This window comes from Nerophis lumbriciformis, linkage group LG15 (assembly GCF_033978685.3).
Source record: "Nerophis lumbriciformis linkage group LG15, RoL_Nlum_v2.1, whole genome shotgun sequence".
In the NCBI taxonomy this organism is placed as follows: domain Eukaryota; kingdom Metazoa; phylum Chordata; class Actinopteri; order Syngnathiformes; family Syngnathidae; genus Nerophis; species Nerophis lumbriciformis.
This window is the reverse complement of record NC_084562.2, coordinates 35,196,881-35,219,975: the sequence shown is the minus strand read 5'-3', so window position 1 is coordinate 35,219,975 and position 23,095 is coordinate 35,196,881. Positions and strand designations below refer to the sequence as shown.

The following is a 23,095-nucleotide window of genomic DNA, read 5'->3' as shown; positions in this document are numbered from 1 at the left end:
AACTTGTCTGTTTATTTATAGGTGAATTCCACCCTCCGTTCCTTTTCAACATAATGAACTGTGACCCTGACCAACAGCAACACTAGTTGCTCGCTGGGGACAGTAACTGCAGAATGACAGAAGTCATTGTCCAAAAACGTGTCCAGTCCCCAATAACGCCGGAAAAAGATGTTGGAGTTGTCGCTAGTTGTTTTTTTTACAATGAAAAAGTCACTAAAAGGATTGGAAAAGTTTCCAGATCAACTCAAAACAGCGAAATGTTAACTTGAAAAATGCTCCGGTGGCAATTTACCTGTACAGGTAAAAGCCAGTAAATTAGAATATTTTGAAAAACTTGATTTATTTCAGTAATTGCATTCAAAAGGTGTAACTTGTACATTATATTTATTCATTGCACACAGACTGATGCATTCAAATGTTTATTTCATTTAATTTTGATGATTTGAAGTGGCAACAAATGAAAATCCAAAATTCCGTGTGTCACAAAATTAGAATATTACTTAAGGCTAATACAAAAAAGGGATTTTTAGAAATGTTGGCCAACTGAAAAGTATGAAAATGAAAAATATGAGCATGTACAATACTCAATACTTGGTTGGAGCTCCTTTTGCCTCAATTACTGCGTTAATGCGGCGTGGCATGGAGTCGATGAGTTTCTGGCACTGCTCAGGTGTTATGAGAGCCCAGGTTGCTCTGATAGTGGCCTTCAACTCTTCTGCGTTTTTGGGTCTGGCATTCTGCATCTTCCTTTTCACAATACCCCACAGATTTTCTGTGGGGCTAAGGTCAGGGGAGTTGGCGGACCAATTTAGAACAGAAATACCATGGTCCGTAAACCAGGCACGGGTAGATTTTGCGCTGTGTGCAGGCGCCAAGTCCTGTTGGAACTTGAAATCTCCATCTCCATAGAGCAGGTCAGCAGCAGGAAGCATGAAGTGCTCTAAAACTTGCTGGTAGACGGTTGCGTTGACCCTGGATCTCAGGAAACAGAGTGGACCGACACCAGCAAATGACATGGCACCCCAAACCATCACTGATGGTGGAAACTTTACACTAGACTTCAGGCAATGTGGATCCTGTGCCTCTCCTGTCTTCCTCCAGACTCTGGGACCTCGATTTCCAAAGGAAATGCAAAATTTGCATGGTTGGGTGATGGTTTGGGGTGCCATGTCATCTGCTGGTGTCGGTCCACTCTGTTTCCTGAGATCCAGGGTCAACGCAGCCGTCTACCAGCAAGTTTTAGAGCACTTCATGCTTCCTGCTGCTGACCTGCTCTATGGAGATGGAGATTTCAAGTTCCAACAGGACTTGGCGCCTGCACACAGCGCAAAATCTACCCGTGCCTGGTTTACGGACCATGGTATTTCTGTTCTAAATTGGCCCGCCAACTCCCCTGACCTTAGCCCCATAGAAAATCTGTGGGGTATTGTGAAAAGGAAGATGCAGAATGCCAGACCCAAAAACGCAGAAGAGTTGAAGGCCACTATCAGAGCAACCTGGGCTCTCATAACACCTGAGCAGTGCCAGAAACTCATCGACTCCATGCCACGCCGCATTAACGCAGTAATTGAGGCAAAAGGAGCTCCAACCAAGTATTGAGTATTGTACATGCTCATATTTTTCATTTTCATACTTTTCAGTTGGCCAACATTTCTAAAAATCCCTTTTTTGTATTAGCCTTAAGTAATATTCTAATTTTGTGACACACGGAATTTTGGATTTTCATTTGTTGCCACTTCAAATCATCAAAATTAAATGAAATAAACATTTGAATGCATCAGCCTGTGTGCAATGAATAAATATAATGTACAAGTTACACCTTTTGAATGCAATTACTGAAATAAATCAAGTTTTTCAAAATATTCTAATTTACTGGCTTTTACCTGTATATTCAAAGATCACTGATTTTCTCATTTTGCTTTCAATCAAAAGGAATTTGGCCTCAACCATCATGCAGAAACCCGATGTGCCGCAGCAAACGGGTTGGAAATCACTACTATAAATTACCAAAACTGGTAATTTGCCTTCACATGTGCATTACAATATTCATCCATCCATCCATTTTCTACCGCTTATTCCCTTTTTGGGGTCACGGGGGGTGCATTACAATATATTTATTTAAATTATAATGGAGGAACAGTGTGGTTTCCGTCCTGGTTGTGGAACTATGGACCAGCTCTCTACTCTTGGCAGGGTCCTTGAGGGTGCATGGGAGTTTGCCCAACCAGTCTACATGTGCTTTGTGGACTTGGAGAAGACATTCGACCGTGGGGAGTGCTCAGAGAGTATGGGGTATCGGACTGTCTGATTGTGGCGGTCCGCTCCCTGTATGATCAGAGTCAAAGCATTGCAGGCAGTAAGTCAGACCCATTTCCAGTGAGGGCTGGACTCCACCAAGGCTGCCCTTTGTCACAGATTCTGTTCATAACTTTTATGAACAGAATGTCTATGGCGCAGTCAGGGCGTTGAGGACATCCGGTTTGGTGGCTGCAGAATCAGGTCTCTGCTTTTTGCAGATTATATGGTCCTGATGGCTTCATCTGGCCAGGATATTCAGCTCTCACTGGATCAGATCGTAGCCGAGTGTGAAACGACTGGGATAAGAATCAGCACCTCCAAGTCTGAGTCCATGGTTCTCGCGCGGAAAAGGGTGGAGTTCCTCCACGTGGGGGAGTTCAAGTACCTCGGAGTCTTTTTCATGAGTGAGGGAAGAGTGGATCATGAGATAGACAGGCGGATCGGTGCAGCATCTTCAGTAATGCGGACGCTGTATCGATCCGTTGTGGTGAGGAAGGAGCTGAGCCGGAAGGCAAAGCTCTAAATTTACCGGTCAATCTACGTTCCCATCCTCACCTATGCTCATAAGCTTTGGGTTATGACCGAAAGGACAAGATCACGGGTACATGCTGCCGAAATGAGTTTCCTCCGCCGGGTGGCGGGGCTCTCCCTTAGAGATAGGGTGAGAAGCTCTGTCATCCGGGGGGAGCTCAAAGTAAAGCCGCTGCTCCTCCACATCGAGAGAAGCCAGATAAGGTGGTTCAGGCATCTGGTCAGGATGCCACCCAAACGGAGGTGTTTAGGGCACGTCCGACCGGTAGGAGGCCACAGGGAAGACCCGGGACACGTTGGGAAGACTATGTCTCCCGGCTGGCCTGGGAACGCCTCGGGATCCCCCGGGAGGAGCTGGAAGAAGTGGCTGGGGAGAGGGAAGTCTGGGCTTCCCTGATTCGGCTGCTGCCCCCGCGAAAGAAGCGGAAGAAGATGGACAGATGGATGGATTATTTTAACTATCTTGAAATGTAATCCACTTAAAAGGTTATCTTTCTCTGCTTTCCTGTCCTGCAAATGAGTTAAACAAAGATTTGTTATTTATGGTGTGCACTAACAGAAGTTATCAACTATTGGTATCTGTCCAATGAGAGACATACGTCAGTCATATTGGTGTAGAAAGGTTACAATGATCAAAAAAATGAAATACTTCTGCAATTCCCACTGCTTTCAAATGCTTATGCAAGACTTGTTGTCCTTCTGTACAAACTGAACTTTCACACCTTTTTTCAGTTTGCACAGTGCCTCCTGGGCCTGTCGTCGTCCCCGAGAACAACACTGCTGACATCCAGGTGGTTAAAATAAGCTCTGGCAGTGATGTCACTCTAACGGTCGTGGCCAACCCCCAAGAAATGTTTTATCTAAAAGGCAAAGCCCTGATGGTGAAAAAAGAACTGGACTATGAGGTAATCAGTACACAGAAACACACTTTTGTATTTTGCTGGGGTGTGTAAACAGGGCGTTAATGTGGCGGAATGCCATGATTGGTGTTCATAGCTGTCAATCATAGACAGCTCAGCTTCGTGAAGCAAATGTGTACTCTCTCTCTTGGCTGCGTTGTTTTTCCCTACTGCCCCGAGCGGGGCGTGAACCCAGGTTGACGGTGTGAGAGGCCAGCATGCGGACTACTGAGCAAAAAGTGCAGGCAATCTCTCAAATCGCCAGCACTGTTCTTGAAGTTGACTGGCTTCTGTTACACTCGTGGCGAAGACGATTACCAAATTATTTTTAAAATGGATGATATTTTTGCATTGTTGCTGTTATGAGAAAATCCAGATTTTTTTATTTTCAAACAGTGTTTTTGGGGTAAGGGGGAGGTGAGATGTTGAGGGTGGGAGGCGGTTGTTGAGATTTTTTTTTTGGGGTGGGTTGGACCACGGGCAGCACGGTGGAGGAGGGGTTAGTGCGTCTGCCTCACAATACAAAAGTGTCCTGAGTAATCCTGTGTTCAATCCCGGGCTCGGGATCTTTCTGTGTGGAGTTTGCATGTTCTCCCCGTGACTGCGTGGGTTCCCTCCGGGTACTCCGGCTTCCTCCCACCTCCAAAGACATGCACCTGGGGATAGGTTGATTGGCAACACTAAATTGGCCCTAGTGTGTGAATGTGAGTGTGAATGTTGTCTGTCTATCTGTGTTGGCCCTGCGATGAGGTGGCGACTTGTCCAGGGTGTACACCGCCTTCCGCCCGATTGTAGCTGAGATAGGCTCCAGCGCCCCCCGCGACCCCGGTTAGACCAAAGCCGGTGGCGTTTCTGGGTGTTGTTGATAAATGGCTTTCGCTTTGCATAGTAGAGTTTTAACTTGCATTTACAGATGTAGCGACCAACTGTAATTACTGACAGTGGTTTTCTGAAGTGTTCGTGAGTCCATATGGTGATATTCTTTACACACTGATGTCGTTTTTTGATGCAGTACCGCCTGAGGAATCGAAAGTCACAGGCATTCAATGTTGGTTTTCAGCCTTGCTGCTTACGTGCAGTGATTTCTCCAGATTCTCTGAACCTTTTGATGATATTACAGACCCTAGATGGTGAAATCCCTAAATTCCTTGCAATAGCTGGTTGAGAAATGTTGTTCTTAAACGCATTTGTTCACAAAGTGGTTACCCTCGCCCCATCCTTGTTTGTGAATGACTGAGCATTTCATGGCAGCTGCTTTTAAACCCAATCATGGCACCCACCTGTTCCCAATTAGCCTGTTCACTTGTGGGGTGTTCCAAATAAGTGTTTGATGAGCATTCCTCAACTTTCTCACTTTTTTGCCACTTGTGCCAGCTTTTATGAAACATGTTGCAGGCATCAAATTCCAAATGAGCTAATTAGAGATGCGCGGATAGGCAATTATTTCATCCGCAACCGCGTCAGAAAGTCGTCAACCATCCGCCATCCACCCGATGTAACGTTTGATCAGAACTGCACCCGCCCACCATCCGCCCGTTGTTATATATCTAATATTAATAAAAAAAATAAAAAAAAAGGGTGAAAACTACGCGAATTGCACCTTGTGCAGACAAGATTTTTCGATCGGACACGGAGGAATTAGCGATGTAAAAGACCACGTTGGGACAAAAAAACACAAGTCTAATGCCGTTGCTAGCGATACAAGTGGAAAACTTTCAACGTTTTTCGTCGCCCAAACAGATTCTTTGGATGTGATAAATGCCGAAGTTTTATTTACGGAGGCAATAATTGAGCATGGACTTCCAATCGCACTGGCTGATCACATGGGACAGTTAATAATGTAATGCAACCTTTAAAAATCATTACGCGGTGATCGCGATCCCAAAAATAAACTTTTCTTGCATGATAATGTCCAGAAAAATTCGCTTTATATTACTATAGAGTCCTTTTAACGAATGAGTTTGATGGTTTATCACAAACCTTAAATGAAAGAAGTCCTTTGTTCTCCTGCACCATGCATGCACAATCCTGTCGGCTGTATTTCACAGCACGACATACTGTAAAAAGTGTTTATACTATTTATACTTTCAATTAACAAATTGAAGTCTTGTGAAAGGTTGACAGGATAACTGGCATTAACTGTCAAAATAATTTCAAACTATTGAAGTTAGCTTACAGAATAAACATGTCAATCAACCCATATGATTTTTGCTGTAATATTTTTGTTTTGAAAAGTCACTGTGACTGATAGAAAAGTGATGGTTTTAGCAACATTTTAACCTGTCTGAATGCTAATAATCATTTTGCGTCGGGGGGCGAAGCCCTGAACCCTCCACCAGGACTTTGTCCTGGACCTACCGGGGCCTGCGGCCCTTGGACCCTGGCTACTAGGTTTTTCTGATTTAAAAGTTGGCAGGTATGGTGAGGTTATAAAGCTTTTGCCTGTTAAAGAAAGGAGACTGATCCAATGCACAGACATTCGCGTGCCACGCTGTCACGACCCAGACGCACACCAGTGCGCAATCATATGGGAGCCGCGCTGAGCGCACCTCCAAGCGCGTCTCGCTGCCGGCGACGGCCAGATATGGGCCCACGCTCCAGCGCCATCCATTTTCAGGGCTAGTTGATTCGGCAGGTGGGTTGTTACACACTCCTTAGCGGGTTCCAACTTCCATGGCCACCGTCCTGCTCTCTATATCAACCAGGGTGAGCCCCACCCCTTTCATGAGCGCACTACGCGCGGAGTGACCCCTGTTACGCGCCCCCGGCAACAGGGGTGGCAAGCAGGTAAGCTGCGCGGGCGGAGCGCGCGGAGTGACCCATGTTACGAGCCCCCGGCCACGGGGGTGGCGGGCAGGTAAGCTGCTTACCTGCTGCGCGTGACGCCGGCCGCGGCGAAAGCGGACGAGGCGGGGTGTCGGTGCGGTGGGCGCGGTAGTGACCCTGGACGTGCGTCGGGCCCTTCTCGCGGATCGCCTCAGCTACGGCTCCCGGTGGGGCCCTCTCGGGGGAAGGGGCCTCGGTCCCGGACCCCGGCGAGGCGTCCCTTCTCCGCTCCGTAAAAGTGTCCATCTCTTTTCTTTTTTTTTCTTCTGTTGTGGCATATGCAGCAGGTGCCTGCTCGTTTTTCGTATGTGGGTAACAACATTTAACTATGTATATATATTTCCGAATTGGTTTAACTGCCACCCGCAAAAAAAAAAAAAAAAAAAAAAAAAAAAAAAATATCTAATTAATCCGCCCGACCCGACCCGCGAGCGGATAAAATCTTAGTTTTTTTAATTTCATCCGCCCGATCCGCGGATAATCCGCGGACTCCGCGGTTGTGTCCGCAAACCGCGCATCTCTAGAGCTAATATTTGTTTACCAATTCGAACGTTAAGTATCTTGTCTTTGCAGTCTATTCAATTGAATATAAGTTGAAAAGGATTTGCAAATCATTGTATTCTGTTTGTATTTTCCATTTACACAACGTGCCAACTTCACTGGTTTTGGGTTTTGTGTATCTTAAAAAGGTATATATTTCCAGTATTGGTGATACTGATACTTTTCTTTTTATTTGGATATTTTTCAAAAGCAGGGCAAACTAATTATATACCAACACTTAATAACAATGCAACAATATTTAATACAACTATATAACACAAAAAATACATTTTATTAAATAAAATTGTTTGAGCAAAATAAAGTCTTTACTGCAAGAAACTAGACAGTACAAAAAGTATCCATATTTGGATCGATCCGTCCACTTCTACTCTTTAAATTATGCTTTTTTGCCCTTTTTTTTGCCCTTTTTTTACATTGCGTTGTTTTTCTTAGTTTTCTTATTTAATTGTATTTGTAGAATGTGCCGAGAGCCACAAAATAAAAACACCTGCTGATCACAAATGGCACATGGGTTACACTTTGGACACTTCTGGTCTTTCACTTTTAGTCATGAATGATGGTTGACTCCTACAGCTTAAAGTTACGGACATACAGAATATTGGCACTCTGATATTGTATCAACAATAAGCTGACAATGAATGGTCCCTCTCACACCCGTACAGTACTGACTTTATACTGTAAGAACCACCATCACCTTTCAGGTAACCAGCTGTGTTTAAAGTAAAGAAGCATGTGCGTAGTTAATCTGCATATATACTTGACTGATGCGATACTTTTTATGATTAATCGAATGTGTTAACGTGATATCTTTGACAGCCATCATATAAATACATTTTTTTATTACTTAATATTTCGTTTTCATGCACTGGTCATAGGAATAAATACCATAATGCTGAACAGACTGCCCTTTGTTTTGCACTAATGTATGTATGCAATGTATGTCTTGTAGACTGTACAGAATACAGCAACTCTAGTGGTGTGGGTGCAATGCAACAGACCCGGTTCCAAATCTGTGAGTAGAACACCTAACAAATACAGAACATGAAGCATCAGTCCAAAACGTCGCCATTTTCTTTTCTTTAAGCTGAACGAGTCTGTTGAAGTGGTCGTGGAAAATATAAATGACAACCCCCCAAACTTTGCTCAGAACCACTATATACTGGAAGTGAATGAGGTGAGCTGTACATGCAACATATGCTTGAGATATATATATATATATATATATATATATATATATACAGGTAAAAGCCAGTAAATTAGAATATTTTGAAAAACTTGATTTATTTCAGTAATTGCATTCAAAAGGTGTAACTTGTACATTATATTTATTCATTGCACACAGACTGATGCATTCAAATGTTTATTTCATTTAATTTTGATGATTTGAAGTGGCAACAAATGAAAATCCAAAATTCCGTGTGTCACAAAATTAGAATATTACTTAAGGCTAATACAAAAAAGGGATTTTTAGAAATGTTGGCCAACTGAAAAGTATGAAAATGAAAAATATGAGCATGTACAATACTCAATACTTGGTTGGAGCTCCTTTTGCCTCAATTACTGCGTTAATGCGGCGTGGCATGGAGTCGATGAGTTTCTGGCACTGCTCAGGTGTTATGAGAGCCCAGGTTGCTCTGATAGTGGCCTTCAACTCTTCTGCGTTTTTGGGTCTGGCATTCTGCATCTTCCTTTTCACAATACCCCACAGATTTTCTATGGGGCTAAGGTCAGGGGAGTTGGCGGGCCAATTTAGAACAGAAATACCATGGTCCGTAAACCAGGCATGGGTAGATTTTGCGCTGTGTGCAGGCGCCAAGTCCTGTTGGAACTTGAAATCCCCATCTCCATAGAGCAGGTCAGCAGCAGGAAGCATGAAGTGCTCTAAAACTTGCTGGTAGACGGCTGCGTTGACCCTGGATCTCAGGAAACAGAGTGGACCGACACCAACAGATGACATGGCACCCCAAACCATCACTGATGGTGGAAACTTTACACTAGACTTCAGGCAACGTGGATCCTGTGCCTCTCCTGTCTTCCTCCAGACTCTGGGACCTCGATTTCCAAAGGAAATGCAAAATTTGCATGGTTGGGTGATGGTTTGGGGTGCCATGTCATCTGCTGGTGTCGGTCCACTCTGTTTCCTGAGATCCAGCAACCTGGGCTCTCATAACACCTGAGCAGTGCCAGAAACTCATCGACTCCATGCCACGCCGCATTAACGCAGTAATTGAGGCAAAAGGAGCTCCAACCAAGTATTGAGTATTGTACATGCTCATATTTTTCATTTTCATACTTTTCAGTTGGCCAACATTTCTAAAAATCCCTTTTTTGTATTAGCCTTAAGTAATATTCTAATTTTGTGACACACGGAATTTTGGATTTTCATTTGTTGCCACTTCAAATCATCAAAATTAAATGAAATAAACATTTGAATGCATCAGTCTGTGTGCAATGAATAAATATAATGTACAAGTTACACCTTTTGAATGCAATTACTGAAATAAATCAAGTTTTTCAAAATATTCTAATTTACTGGCTTTTACCTGTATATACATATATACATATATATGTATATATATTTACATACATATATTTATATTTATATATATAAATATTTATATGTATACATACATATACATAGACATGTATATATATACTAGGGGTGTAACGGCACTTGTATTTGTATTGAACCGTTTCGGTACGGGGGTTCCGGTTCGGTTCGGAGGTGTACCGAACGAGTTTCCACACGGACATATTAAGTAGCGTAACGCATGTTGTGTAAACAATGCACACCGAGGCACAACACACTGCATGCTAGCAGCTAACGGGCTACGATAGACTGACCATACGTCCTCTTTTCACCGGACATGTCCTCTTTTGCGGAGCTGTCTGGGCGGAGTTTCTAAAATGCCTCAAATGTCCGGCATTTTGAGCTAGGGTGGCGTGTATTTTCAATGTACGTTCAGGGTTAAGAAGGGGTTAAAAACAAAACAGATTGTGCGCACAGCAGCATTCGTGAGGGAGGGGCAGAGACAGAGAGAGCGAGAGAGTTATGATAACCGCGCATGCGTCACCAGGCTCTGCTTTTTATCCATAGATTTATTAGATTTAAGTTTTTATTATTTATAGCAGGGGTGTCAAAAGTGTGCCCCGGAGGCCATTTGCCACAGCTAATGTTTTAAAGGCCGATGGCACATTCTAAAAATACTATTAAAATAAACAAAAACATAACAAAAGTGAAATAAAAAAGCTTAAAGGTAAATGTAATTTAGAAAAAGTTGCAATGTTGACTAATAAAACAAAGCTGTTTTTTCTTTCTTTCAAACTGTCATTGCTCAAAACATAATGTTGAATCAAAATCAATGTTATAATGAATTATTGACCTATCCAAGGTTTCGATTACTTCACATCAAATATTCCACTAAGAAAAATATTTTTGGTGGAAGATTTTGCAAATTTGGTAAATAAATAACCCAAAAATGTGTATTTTGTTGTTTTCTTACTGTACCGAAAATGAACCAAACCGTGACCTCTAAACCAAGGTACGTACCGAACCGAAATTTTTGTGTACCGTTACACCCCTAATATATACATATATACACATATACACATATATACATATATAAATATATACATACATATATAAACATATACATATATATATATATATATATATATATATATATATGTATATATATATATATATATATATATATATACATATATATATACTGTATGTGTATATATATATGTATATACTGTACATATATATATATATATATATATATATATATATATATATATATATATATATATATATATATATATATACACAAATATTTATATTTATATATATACATACACAAACATATACATATACATATTTATATATATACTGTATATATATATATATATATATATATATATATATATATATATATGTATGTGTGGGAAAAAAATCACAAGACTATTTCATCTCTACAGGCCTGTTTCATGAGGGGGGGTACCCTCAATCATCAGGAGATTTTAATGGGAGCATTCGCATACCATGGTTTACATAGGGCACAGAGTGGGTGGGTACAGGCTGGCCTAGGGGCGTGGTGATTGGCTCATGTGTTACCTAGGAGGTGTTTCCGTCTATGGCGGCATGTTGTTACAATTTCGCTGCGCTTGTTGAGGGATGACAGGTCTGGACGGTAAATAATAAACAGTTTCTCTTTCAAGCATAGGTTGCATCTTTTATTACCACTATTGTAAGGTGTGCTGGATGCAAGAATCTGCCATGTTATTGAATATTCAACATTATTGTCTTTGAGGTCCCAAATGTGTTTGCTGAGTTCTGTGCCCCCAGACAGAGCGACTCCAAAACCAACAAAGGATGTAACTGTCGAAAGAAACCTGATTGCCCTCTCAACGGGGGGTGCTTACAAACATCAGTTGTCTACCAATCTAAGGTAATACGCAAGGACATTAACACATCCGACACATATGTAGGATTAACCGAGGGAGAATTCAAAACCAGATGGAACAATCACAAGGCTTCTTTCAGGAACAAAAACCTGCGAAATACCACAGAACTCAGCAAACACATTTGGGACCTCAAAGACAATAATGTTGAATATTCAATAACATGGCAAATTCTTGCATCCAGCACACCTTACAATAGTGGTAATAAAAGATGCAACCTATGCTTGAAAGAGAAACTGTTTATTATTTACCGTCCAGACCTGTCATCCCTCAACAAGCGCAGCGAAATTGTAACAACATGCCGCCATAGACGGAAACACCTCCTAGGTAACACATGAGCCAATCACCACGCCCCTACGCCAGCCTGTACCCACCCACTCTGTGCCCTATATAAACCATGGTATGCGAATGCTCCCATTAAAATCTCCTGATGATTGAGGGTACCCCCCCTCATGAAACAGGCCTGTAGAGATGAAATAGTCTTGTGATTTTTTTCCCACACATACATATATTGCGCTCTACTACGGTATCGAGCACTATTTTTTGGATAACCTTATTAAGACATATATATATATATATATATATATATATATATATATATATATATATATATATATATGTATTTATATATATATTTATTTATGTCTATATGTTCTGTGTCTTTCAGCTGACTACAGTCAACTCCAGCGTGGGACTAATAGAAGCTACTGATGTTGATTCTGAACCACTGTATTATCGCTTAGAGTCTGCCATGGTAAGTAAGACAATACAGAACAGCAATATAATCAATAGAATCTTCACAGTCTTGTTCTTGTGCGCATTTAGGAACTAATTAGACACTTAATATCCAAATAACACATGATAAACAGCGGGTGCAAAGTATAATTGTGTGTAGTATTAGTGGGTGCGTTGCGGGTGATCTACTAAGACTGTGTGTACAATTGGTTACCAGTGCAAAAGTGGTGCAGGCAGCCATATTTACAATAAATGAGGTTTTTGCGTAAACTATGCGGCTGACCCTATACAGACACTCATTTCCCTCCACTCCCTCCGCATTGATGTTATAATGCTCCTAGCTGTGGTGTTTTGCTATGTTTTGAAACATGCAGCAGACAAATTTAATCTGTGCCCCTTTTTCTGAGCAGTTTAGATGTCGTCCTGCAATGCAATCTACAACGGAACCCACTTCTTAGCGCGTCAAAGATGCACTGTGGGAGATGCTGCCACTAACTGCGAGCATGGGCAATATAATGCATATAGCAAAAAGTTGTTTTCATATACATAAGAGATATGTTGATAAGATATTTTAAAAAGCTTACGGCATTTAAAAAAACATTGTGTCTGCTGTTTCCAAATCAGCCTTTTAGTCAATCATCAGCTCAAAGGTAGAATGACTAGATAGATAATACTGTATGTCTAATATTATTATATATTGACTACTAGGACAGAAGTATGTAGATTGTTGACACCAGCACAGAATATCAATCAATCAATCAATCAATCTTTATTTATATAGCCCTAAATCACAAGTGTCTCAAAGGGCTGCACAAGCCACAACGACATCCTCGGTACAAAGCCCACATACGGGCAAGGAAAAACTCACCCCAGTGGGACGTCGATGTGAATGACTATGAGAAACCTTGGAGAGGACCGCATATGTGGGTAACCCCCACCCCTCTAGGGGAGACCGAAAGCAATGGATGTCGAGTGGGTCTGACATAATATTGTGAGAGTCCAGTCCATAGTGGATCCAACATAATAGTAAGAGTCCAGTCCATAGTGGGGCCAGCAGGACACCATCCCGAGCGGAGACGGGTCAGCAGCGCAGAGATGTTCCCTGCCGATGCACAGGCGAGCGGTCCACCCCGGGTCCCGACTCTGGACAGCCAGCACTTCATCCATGGCCACCGGACCTGTGCCCCCCCCCCTCAAGGAAAAGGGGAGCAGAGGAGAAAAGAAAAGAAACGGCAGATCAACTGGTCTAACAGGGGGGCTATTTAAAGGCTAGAGTATACAAATGAGTTTTAAGATGGGACTTAAATGCTTCTACTGAGGTAGCATCTCTAATTGTTACCGGAAGGGCATTCCATAGTACTGGAGCCCGAATAGAAAACGCTCTATAGCCCGCAGACTTTTTTTGGGCTCTGGGAATCACTAATAAGCCGGAGTTCTTTGAACGCAGATTTCTTGCCGGGACATATGGTACAATGCAATCAACAAGATAGGACGGAGCTAGACCGTGTAGTATTTTATACGTAAGTAGTAAAACCTTAAAGTCACATCTTAAGTGCACAGGAAGCCAGTGCAGGTGAGCCAGTATAGGCGTAATATGATCAAACTTTCTTGTTCTTGTCAAAAGTCTAGCAGCCGCATTTTGTACCAACTGTAATTTTTTAATGCTAGACATAGGGAGACCCGAAAATAATACGTTACAATAGTCAAGACGAGACATAACGAAAGCATGAATAAGGATCTCGGCGTCGCTAGTGGATAAAATAGAACGAATTTTAGCGATATTACGGAGATGAAAGAAGGCCGTTTTAGTAACACTCTTAATGTGTGACTCAAACGAGAGAGTTGGGTGGAAGATAATACCCAGATTCTTTACTGATTCGCCTTGTGTAATTGTTTGGTTGTCAAATGTTAAGGTGGTATTATTAAATAAATGTCGGTGTTTAGCAGGACCGATAATCAGCATTTCCGTTTTCTTGGCGTTGAGTTGCAAGAAGTTAGCGGACATCCATTGTTTGATTTCATTAAGACACAATATTCTCTCTCTCCATTGTTTGCACGTATCGCCTCATTCTGACTGCAGCATGGCCGTTTTGGAAGGATGGAAGGATACATTATTGTAATTGTAAAAGAAATTAAAATGTTCAGCACAGACCCCCGTTGAAGAGCAGACATACATTGTACAGGATGCCAGAACAGTAACACTGATGGGTCGCCACTCACGGCACCCCGGAAAAGATGGACGCAGGTATATGTGCAGTCCATGGTCCATGGTGTGTGTGTTATGTCTATTGGCCTGGAGTCGCTCTGCAGGCACGGCAAACAATGTTCAACTCCCCAGGTGTTGTTGAAGGGGGGAGGAATTTAGAGCGGCTATCACTGTAATGTCCTCACTGGGATGTTTTTACAGCACGGCCTCGCAAAGGCCATTTCATGGAGTCGAATTGTAGATAAGGATTGTTGTTTTCCAGGCCAGCAAACACTATCCAATGGCTTGTCTGATCTTAACTTTCCATTCTGTCTCTCAGGTTGATCAATCTTTGCATTTTAGAAAGCCTCTCCAGTTTGCGATTCAATTCGGAGATCGCCACAGTCTGTGTTTCCACACCCCGACCTAGGCCATCTAACGCAACCTGCCAGTTTGCAACATGCACATTTATATCATGCTAAATATAGACGCAAAACAGCAGTTGCAAAAAGGTTTTATGCTAGATAAATGGGACGGCGTGGCGCAGTGGAAGAATGGCCGTGCGCGACCCGAGGGTCCCTGGTTCAATCCCCGCCTAGTACCAACCTCGTCATGTCTGTTGTGTCCTGAGCAAGACACTTCACCCTTGCTCCTGATGGGTGCTGGTTAGCGCCTTGCATGGCAGCTCCCTCCATCAGTGTGTGAATGTGTGTGTGAATGGGTAAATGTGGAAGTAGTGTCAAAGCGCTTTGAGTACCTTGAAGGTAGAAAAGCGCTATACAAGTACAACCCATTTATCATTATTTATTTATTTATAAATCAAATTGCGAGCGCTAAATGATTACATTTGCATCTCCACCTACTACTATTGTGGGCGAGCTAATAATCAGCATGTATTCTGTATGTACATGAAGACAGCAGAGGTGGGACCAAGTCATTGTTTTGCAAGTCACAAGTAAGTCTCAAGTCTTTGCCCTCAAGTCCGAGTCAAGTCCCGAGTCAAGACAGGCAAGCCCCGAGTCAAGTCCAAAGTCAAGACTGGAAAGTCTCAAGTCAAGTCCTAAGTCCTGCATTTTGAGTTTCGAGTCCTTTCAAGTCCTTTTAACCACAGACTAATATATTAACACAGATTGTGTATGCTTTTCAAACGCTGTATTTATTTATTAAAACAAGTGCATTTTAAATTGCAGGAAAGAAAATTGTGCTGACATTGCACTTTATAATAGCACTATTAACCAGTCATTTTAAACATTAACTCATTCCTTTACAGAACAAACACATTGAAAAATAAAGTGCAAATGTACTTATTTGTACAAAAGTGTTAACATTGAAAAAACATGACATATACGTGAACATAACAAAAAAGTTGTACTTTTTATATGTCAGGGCCCTATGCTGCATTGCATTTGCAAAAGACCAAATTAGCCAAGAGTCTGTCAGACATTTGTGCACGATGGGGGCGTAGTATGATGCCACCATGGCTGAAAACTCGCTCCACTGGAGCACTGGAGGCAGGCACTGCTAAGACTCTCATGGCCACTCGGAACAGTGAAGGAAGAGTCTTCATGTTCAATGCCCAGAACAAAAAGGGTGAGAGAGTTATTTTGGGTTGGTGCACTACTTGTAAGTGTATCTTGTGTTTTTTATGTTGATTTAATTAAAAAAAGAAAAAGAAAAAAAAATTATTTGTTGTGCGGCCCGATACCAATCGATCCACGGACCAGTACCGGGCCGCGGCCCGGTGGTTGGGGACCACTGAGGTAAACAACCAACAGTATGTCAGAAAGCTAGCTAAAACGGTACACATATTCATAATATAGTATACATTTTAACTGACCTTTATTTTACTATTTTTGTCTTTTTTTAGGTGGCTAAAATATGCGGTGCTGCTGACTGCCGTCTAACGTTACGTGTGATATATTGACTAACCCTGCTTAAAAAAAATCACTGAACAAAAAGTATGAATAAGGTAGTGAACTGCAACAGATTCCCGTGTTTGCAATAACGTTATAACGTTAGCAGTGAGTTTACAGCCTCACTGATTTAACTACACAGCAAATAAAAGTCACGTTACTTAGCCAATAAACGTTATCTTACATTCAAAACTTACCGTTCTTTGTGCAACTTCAAATGCCGGACGAAGTTGGAAGTTGTTTCCTCTCCATCAGTAATTTTCGAACCGCATGTGTTGCATACTGCAAACCGTTTTTTGTTGACCACCTCGTAATTTTTATACCCAAACGAAATTATTTTAGGTATCATTTTTTGTTCACTGGCGTGTGGTTTGGACATGTCTTCTTCGTTGGTTGTCCTGCAATTTGATTGGATGAATGCTGTGTGATGAAAACAAAGTAGATCTAATTTGATTGGCTGTTGTACTGAGACCACACCAGCTGACACACGCTGATAGACAAGTACACAATGAAAAATACGGAGCGCTCCCGAATAACTTTTTCATCTTTGGGTTTTGGGGAAAGTAGCAAGTCATGTCAAGTCATGTCAATTCAAAAGGCTCAAGTCCAAGTGAAGTCACAAGTCATTGATGTTAAAGTCTAAGTCGAGTTGCAAGTCTTTTTACATTTTGTCAAGTCGAGTCTAAAGTCATCAAATTCATGACTCGAGTCTGACTCGAGTCCAAGTCATGTGACTCGAGTCCACACCTCTGGAAGACAGACATGCCAAATGGATTGCGCTCGCTATTTTGCTCATTTAAGAGACACGATCTTTAGTAGTAGATTAGTAGATCAGCTTTGCTTGCGCTATCAAGCACCAGTTTTGATATGTGCAAATCTTTAGTACAGTAGTCAGGCCCACTGTACATAGTTTTTAAAGTGTACTGTCAGAAGTATTAGTGTTGGTAGACTGTGTTGCCTCTGGATTCACCATAATAGTACAATGCATCCATTCATTCATACAAAAGTGTCATTACTGAATTTATTGAATACCATTGTGGACCATTGGCAATGGGGGCTAAGACGTTCACAGTGCCCTCTTGTTATGTGATCAATTGTTGTTTTTCTCTGTTAAATTAGGATAAATATTTCCACTTGGAGAACATCAACACTCCAAAATTACTGGTTAAAAGTGTAATGGACTACGATGTTGTGCAAAAGATCTCTCTGGTGTTACATGTGCAGGTACAGTACGACAACATTATTCAAAATAAATCCTTTGTTGATTTTGGTTGAATCTTTTTTTGTGAACTCTTTTTGTGTGTGAATCCCTCCAGGACACACTTAATGGTTCAGCCTCCAATAAGCCATTCTTCACATCTGTGGCCACCATTACAGTGCACGTGAAGGACGTGGACAACCGCCCCCCATGGTTTCAGCCTTGTTTGAGGACTAACTTGGGGCTCGCTAAGCTGTGTTTGAGCACGGGCTACAGAGGCAAAGTCAATCTGACTGAGAAGGAGGTGGGTGTACATGATGGTGATCTACTAGTAAACCTGCATTGTTGTCTCCAAAATGTGTCAACTTAATGTTCCTTGACTTGTCACAGCAGGAGGATGTACCAGTGGTACCTCAGTTTTTGGACCAAAATGTTGGCCTGGTTTTCGTATTTGGTTTCTATAGCTGGTTTTCCGACACGTGATTTCTTACCGGAAGTGTAAACCAGTGGTGGTCAATGGAGCTAAGATGGCTGTTGTACAGCAAGCGGCGCAAACTATCTAAGTACAAAAGAGGCTTAAATGTTCCTGCAAAAAGCAGATATGAGCAAAAAATCTAACTATGCGATGGAATAGATCCTACACTTTGTCAAAATAAGATTTGTCGAGTGATATCAAGGATCATGCGTCGGCCGCGATATAATTAACTATTGTGCTCCAGATGCCATTCTACACAACAAAACAGATGAAAACTTGGAAAAGCATGGAGGTCTACGACTTCTTTGTGTGGGGCGAGGTCAAGAAAATTGGTATCAAGATTCTCCCGGATAAATATGCATCGTTTATGCTCGGGTAAGGTTGTATTTTATGATTTAACTTCGCATGTTGAAGAGGTTCATTTAGCCTACTAATGTGTATTAATAAATCAATCAATCAATCAATCAATGTTTATTTATATAGCCCTAAATCACAAGTGTCTCAAAGGGCTGCACAAGCCACAACGACATCCTCGGTATAGCCCACATAAGGGCAAGGAAAAACTCACCCCAGTGGGACGTCGATGTGAATGACTATGAGAAACCTTGGAGAGGACCGCATATGTGGGTAACCCCCCCCCTCTAGGGAGACCGAATGCAATGGATGTCGAGTGGGTCTAACATAATATTGTGAGAGTCCAGTCCATAGTGGATCCAGCATAACAGTAAGAGTACAGTCCATAGTGGGGTCAGCAGGAAACCATCCCGAGCGGAGACGGGTCAGCAGCGCAGAGATGTTCCCAACCGATATACAGGCGAGCGGTCCACCCCGGGTCCCGACCCCGGACAGCCAGCACCCCATCCATGGCCACCGGATCTGTGTGTCTCCCCTTCCACAAGGGATAGGGGGGAGCAGAGGAGAAAAGAAAAGAAACGGCAGATCAACTGGTCTAAAAAAGGGGGGCTATTCAAAGGCTAGAGTATACAAATGAGTTTTGAGATGGGACTTAAATGTTTCTACTGAGGTAGCATCTCTAACTGTTACCGGGAGGGAATTCCATAGTACTGGAGCCCGAATAGAAAACGCTCTACAGCCCGCAGACTTTTTTTGGGCTCTGGGAATCACTAATAAGCCGGAGTTCTTTGAACGCAGATTTCTTGCCGGGACATATGGTACAATACAATCGGCAAGATAGGCTGGAGCTAGACCGTGTAGTATTTTATACGTAAGTAGTAAAACCTTAAAGTCGCATCTTAAGTGCACAGGAAGCCAGTGCAGGTGAGCCAGTATAGGCGTAATATGATCAAACTTTCTTGTTCTTGTCAAAAGTCTAGCAGCCGCATTTTGTACCAACTGTAATTTTTTAATGCTAGACATAGGGAGACCCGAAAATAATACGTTACAGTAATCGAGACGAGACGTAACGAACCCATGAATAATGATCTCAGCGTCGCTAGTGGACAAAATGGAACGAATTTTAGCGATATTACGGAGATGAAAGAAGGCTGTTTTAGTAACACTCTTAATGTGTGACTCAAAGGAGAGAGTTGGGTCGAAGATAATACCCAGATTCTTTACTGAGTCGCTTTGTGTAATTGTTTGGTTGTCAAATGTTAAGGTGGTATTATCAAATAAATGTCGGTGTTTAGCAGGACCGATAATCAGCATTTCCGTTTTCTTAGTGTTGAGTTGCAAGAAGTTAGCGGACATCCATTGTTTAATTTCATTAAGACACGCCTCCAGCTGACTACAATCCGGCGTGTTGGTCAGCTTTAGGGGCATGTAGAGTTGGGTGTCATCAGCATAGCAATGAAAGCTAACACCGTATTTGCGTATGATGTCACCTAGCGGCAACATGTAAATACTAAAGAGTGCAGGGCCAAGAACCGAACCTTGGGGGACTCCGCACGTTACCTTAACATAGTCCGAGGTCACATTGTTATGGGAGACGCACTGCATCCTGTCAGTAAGATAAGAGTTAAACCACGACAAGGCTAAGTCTGACATACCAATACGTGTTTTGATACGCTCTAATAAAATGTTATGATCGACGGTATCGAAAGCAGCGCTAAGATCAAGAAGCAGCAACATAGATGACGCATCAGAATCCATCGTTAGCAGTAGATCATTAGTCATTTTTGCGAGGGCTGTCTCCGTAGAGTGATTTGCCCTGAAACCGGATTGAAAAGGTTCACAGAGATTGTTAGACATTAAGTGTTCATTTAGCTGCTGTGCGACAATTTTTTCGAGGATTTTCGAGATAAACGGAAGGTGGGACACCGGCCGGTAGTTTACCATGAGGTCAGGATCGAGGTTAGGTCTTTTGAGCAAAGGATGAATAACCGCTTTTTTGAATGCTAGTGGAACAGTGCCAGAGGAAAGTGATAAGTTTATAATATTTAGCACTGATGGACCTAATAATACAAAAAGCTCCTTAATAAGTTTCCCAGGAAATGGGTCAAGTAAACATGTTGTTTGTTTTGTCCCCTTAACACAAATGGTTGATTTATATAGGCTAGTAAGGTAAAGTTTTGTACCTGACAAGTTTCGGCTATCTTGCTTCTGCAGCCTTCATCAGAGGTGTCACGTGATGTTAGCGTGACGTCATTTGTGACGTGTTATACGGATTGTTCCATCCCACCTGAAGTGGTGGGATGGCGGTGTCCCCTGGTGTGTGCGTGACGTCACGCTAACATCACGTGACACCTCTGATGAAGGCTGCAGAAGCAAGATAGCCGAAACTTGTCAGGTACAAAACTTTACCTTACTAGCCTATATAAATCAACCATTTATTAATGATTTAACTTTGCGTCAACTAATTTGTGTTCCTGTTGCACGCGCTGTTTTTTCCCCCGTCTTAAACAAAATATAACTATAAATGTCAACATTGTGTATGTGCTGAAAGTTTAATTTATGATTTCTGCCTTTGGTAAAAGCTTAACTCTTTTAGGTTTTGCCCACATTTCCTTTCTTTTATTTAGACTCGCCGAGTTGGTGCTTTTCGAAAAACTCGTAGCAAATATGTGTTGAAGAAATACAAATATTAATACTAAAATGAAAAAAAATAAACGTTAAAAGTACATCAAACAAACATTTAACAAAGTGATAACTGCAAACCCATGCATTATTCGACTATGCTACCTTGGACTAGTTAGGACTCAAAAGACCTAACCTTGATCCTGACCTCATGGTAAACTACCGACCGGTGTCCCACCTTCCCTTTATTTCGAAAATCCTCGAAAAAATTGTCGCACAGCAGCTAAATGAACACTTAGTGTCTAACAATCTCTGTGAACCTTTTCAATCCGGTTTCAGGGCAAATCACTCTACGGAGACAGCCCTCGCAAAAATGACTAATGATCTACTGCTAACGATGGATTCTAATGCGTCATCTATGTTGCTGCTTCTTGATCTTAGCGCTGCTTTCGATACCGTCGATCATAATATTTTATTAGAGCGTATCAAAACACGTATTGGTATGTCAGACTTAGCTTTGTCGTGGTTTAACTCTTATCTTACTGACAGGATGCAATGCGTCTCCCATAATAATGTGACCTCGGACTATGTTAAGGTAACGTGCGGAGTTCCTCAGGGTTCGGTTCTTGGCCCTGCACTCTTTAGTATTTACATGCTGCCGCTAGGCGACATCATACGCAAATACGGTGTTAGCTTTCATTGTTATGCTGATGACACCCAACTCTACATGCCCCTAAAGCTGACCAACACGCCGGATTGTAGTCAGCTGGAGGCGTGTCTTAATGAAATTAAACAATGGATGTCCGCTAACTTCTTGCAACTCAACGCCAAGAAAACGGAAATGCTGATTATCGGTCCTGCTAAACACCGACATTTATTTAATAATACCACCTTAACATTTGACAACCAAACAATTACACAAGGCGAATCAGTAAAGAATCTGGGTATTATCTTCGACCCAACTCTCTCGTTTGAATCACACATTAAGAGTGTTACTAAAACGGCCTTCTTTCATCTCCGTAATATCGCTAAAATTCGTTCTATTTTATCCACTAGCGACGCTGAGATCATTATTCATGCGTTCGTTACGTCTCGTCTCGACTACTGTAACGTATTATTTTCGGGTCTCCCTATGTCTAGCATTAAAAAATTACAGTTGGTACAAAATGCGGCTGCTAGACTTTTGACAAGAACAAGAAAGTTTGATCATATTACGCCTATACTGGCTCACCTGCACTGGCTTCCTCTGCACTTAAGATGTGACTTTAAGGTTTTACTACTTACGTATAAAATACTACACGGTCTAGCTCCGTCCTATCTTGTCGATTGCATTGTACCATATGTCCCGGCAAGAAATCTGCGTTCAAAGAACTCCGGCTTATTAGTGATTCCCAGAGCCCAAAAAAAGTCTGCGGGCTATAGAGCGTTTTCTATTCGGGCTCCAGTACTATGGAATGCCCTCCCGGTAACAATTAGAGATGCTACCTCAGTAGAAGCATTTAAGTCCCATCTTAAAACTCATTTGTATACTCTAGCCTTTAAATAGCCCCCCTGTTAGACCAGTTGATCTGCCGTTTCTTTTCTTTTCTCCTCTGCTCCCCTTTTCCTTGAGGGTGGGGGGGGGCACAGGTCCGGTGGCCATGGATGAAGTGCTGGCTGTCCAGAGTCGGGACCCGGGGTGGACCGCTCGCCTGTGCATCGGCTGGGAACATCTCTGCGCTGCTGACCCGTCTCCGCTCGGGATGGTGTCCTGCTGGCCCCACTATGGACTGGACTCTTACTATTATGTTGGATCCACTATGGACTGGACTCTCACAATATTATGTCAGACCCACTCGACATCCATTGCTTTCGGTCTCCCCTAGAGGGGTGGGGTTACCCACATATGCGGTCCTCTCCAAGGTTTCTCATAGTCATTCACATCGACGTCCCACTGGGGTGAGTTTTTCCTTGCCCGTGTGTGGGCTTTGTGCCGAGGATGTCGTTGTGGCTTGTGCAGCCCTTTGAGACACTTGTGATTTAGGGCTATAT

The 23,095-nt window shown here is 42.3% G+C and overlaps 1 protein-coding gene across 1 annotated transcript in view; it reads left to right on the top strand.

The window, feature by feature from the left end:
* Nucleotides 1-23,095, top strand: part of LOC133616067 (cadherin-related family member 5-like) — a 103,507-nt gene that overhangs the window by 32,681 nt on the left and 47,731 nt on the right. Inside the window, exons 2-7 of the mRNA XM_061975111.1 lie at nt 3,562-3,734; nt 8,065-8,127; nt 8,200-8,289; nt 12,250-12,336; nt 17,535-17,639; nt 17,732-17,917. Coding sequence (XP_061831095.1) covers nt 3,562-3,734; nt 8,065-8,127; nt 8,200-8,289; nt 12,250-12,336; nt 17,535-17,639; nt 17,732-17,917 — 704 coding nt within the window. The remainder of the gene's footprint in view (nt 1-3,561; nt 3,735-8,064; nt 8,128-8,199; nt 8,290-12,249; nt 12,337-17,534; nt 17,640-17,731; nt 17,918-23,095) is intronic.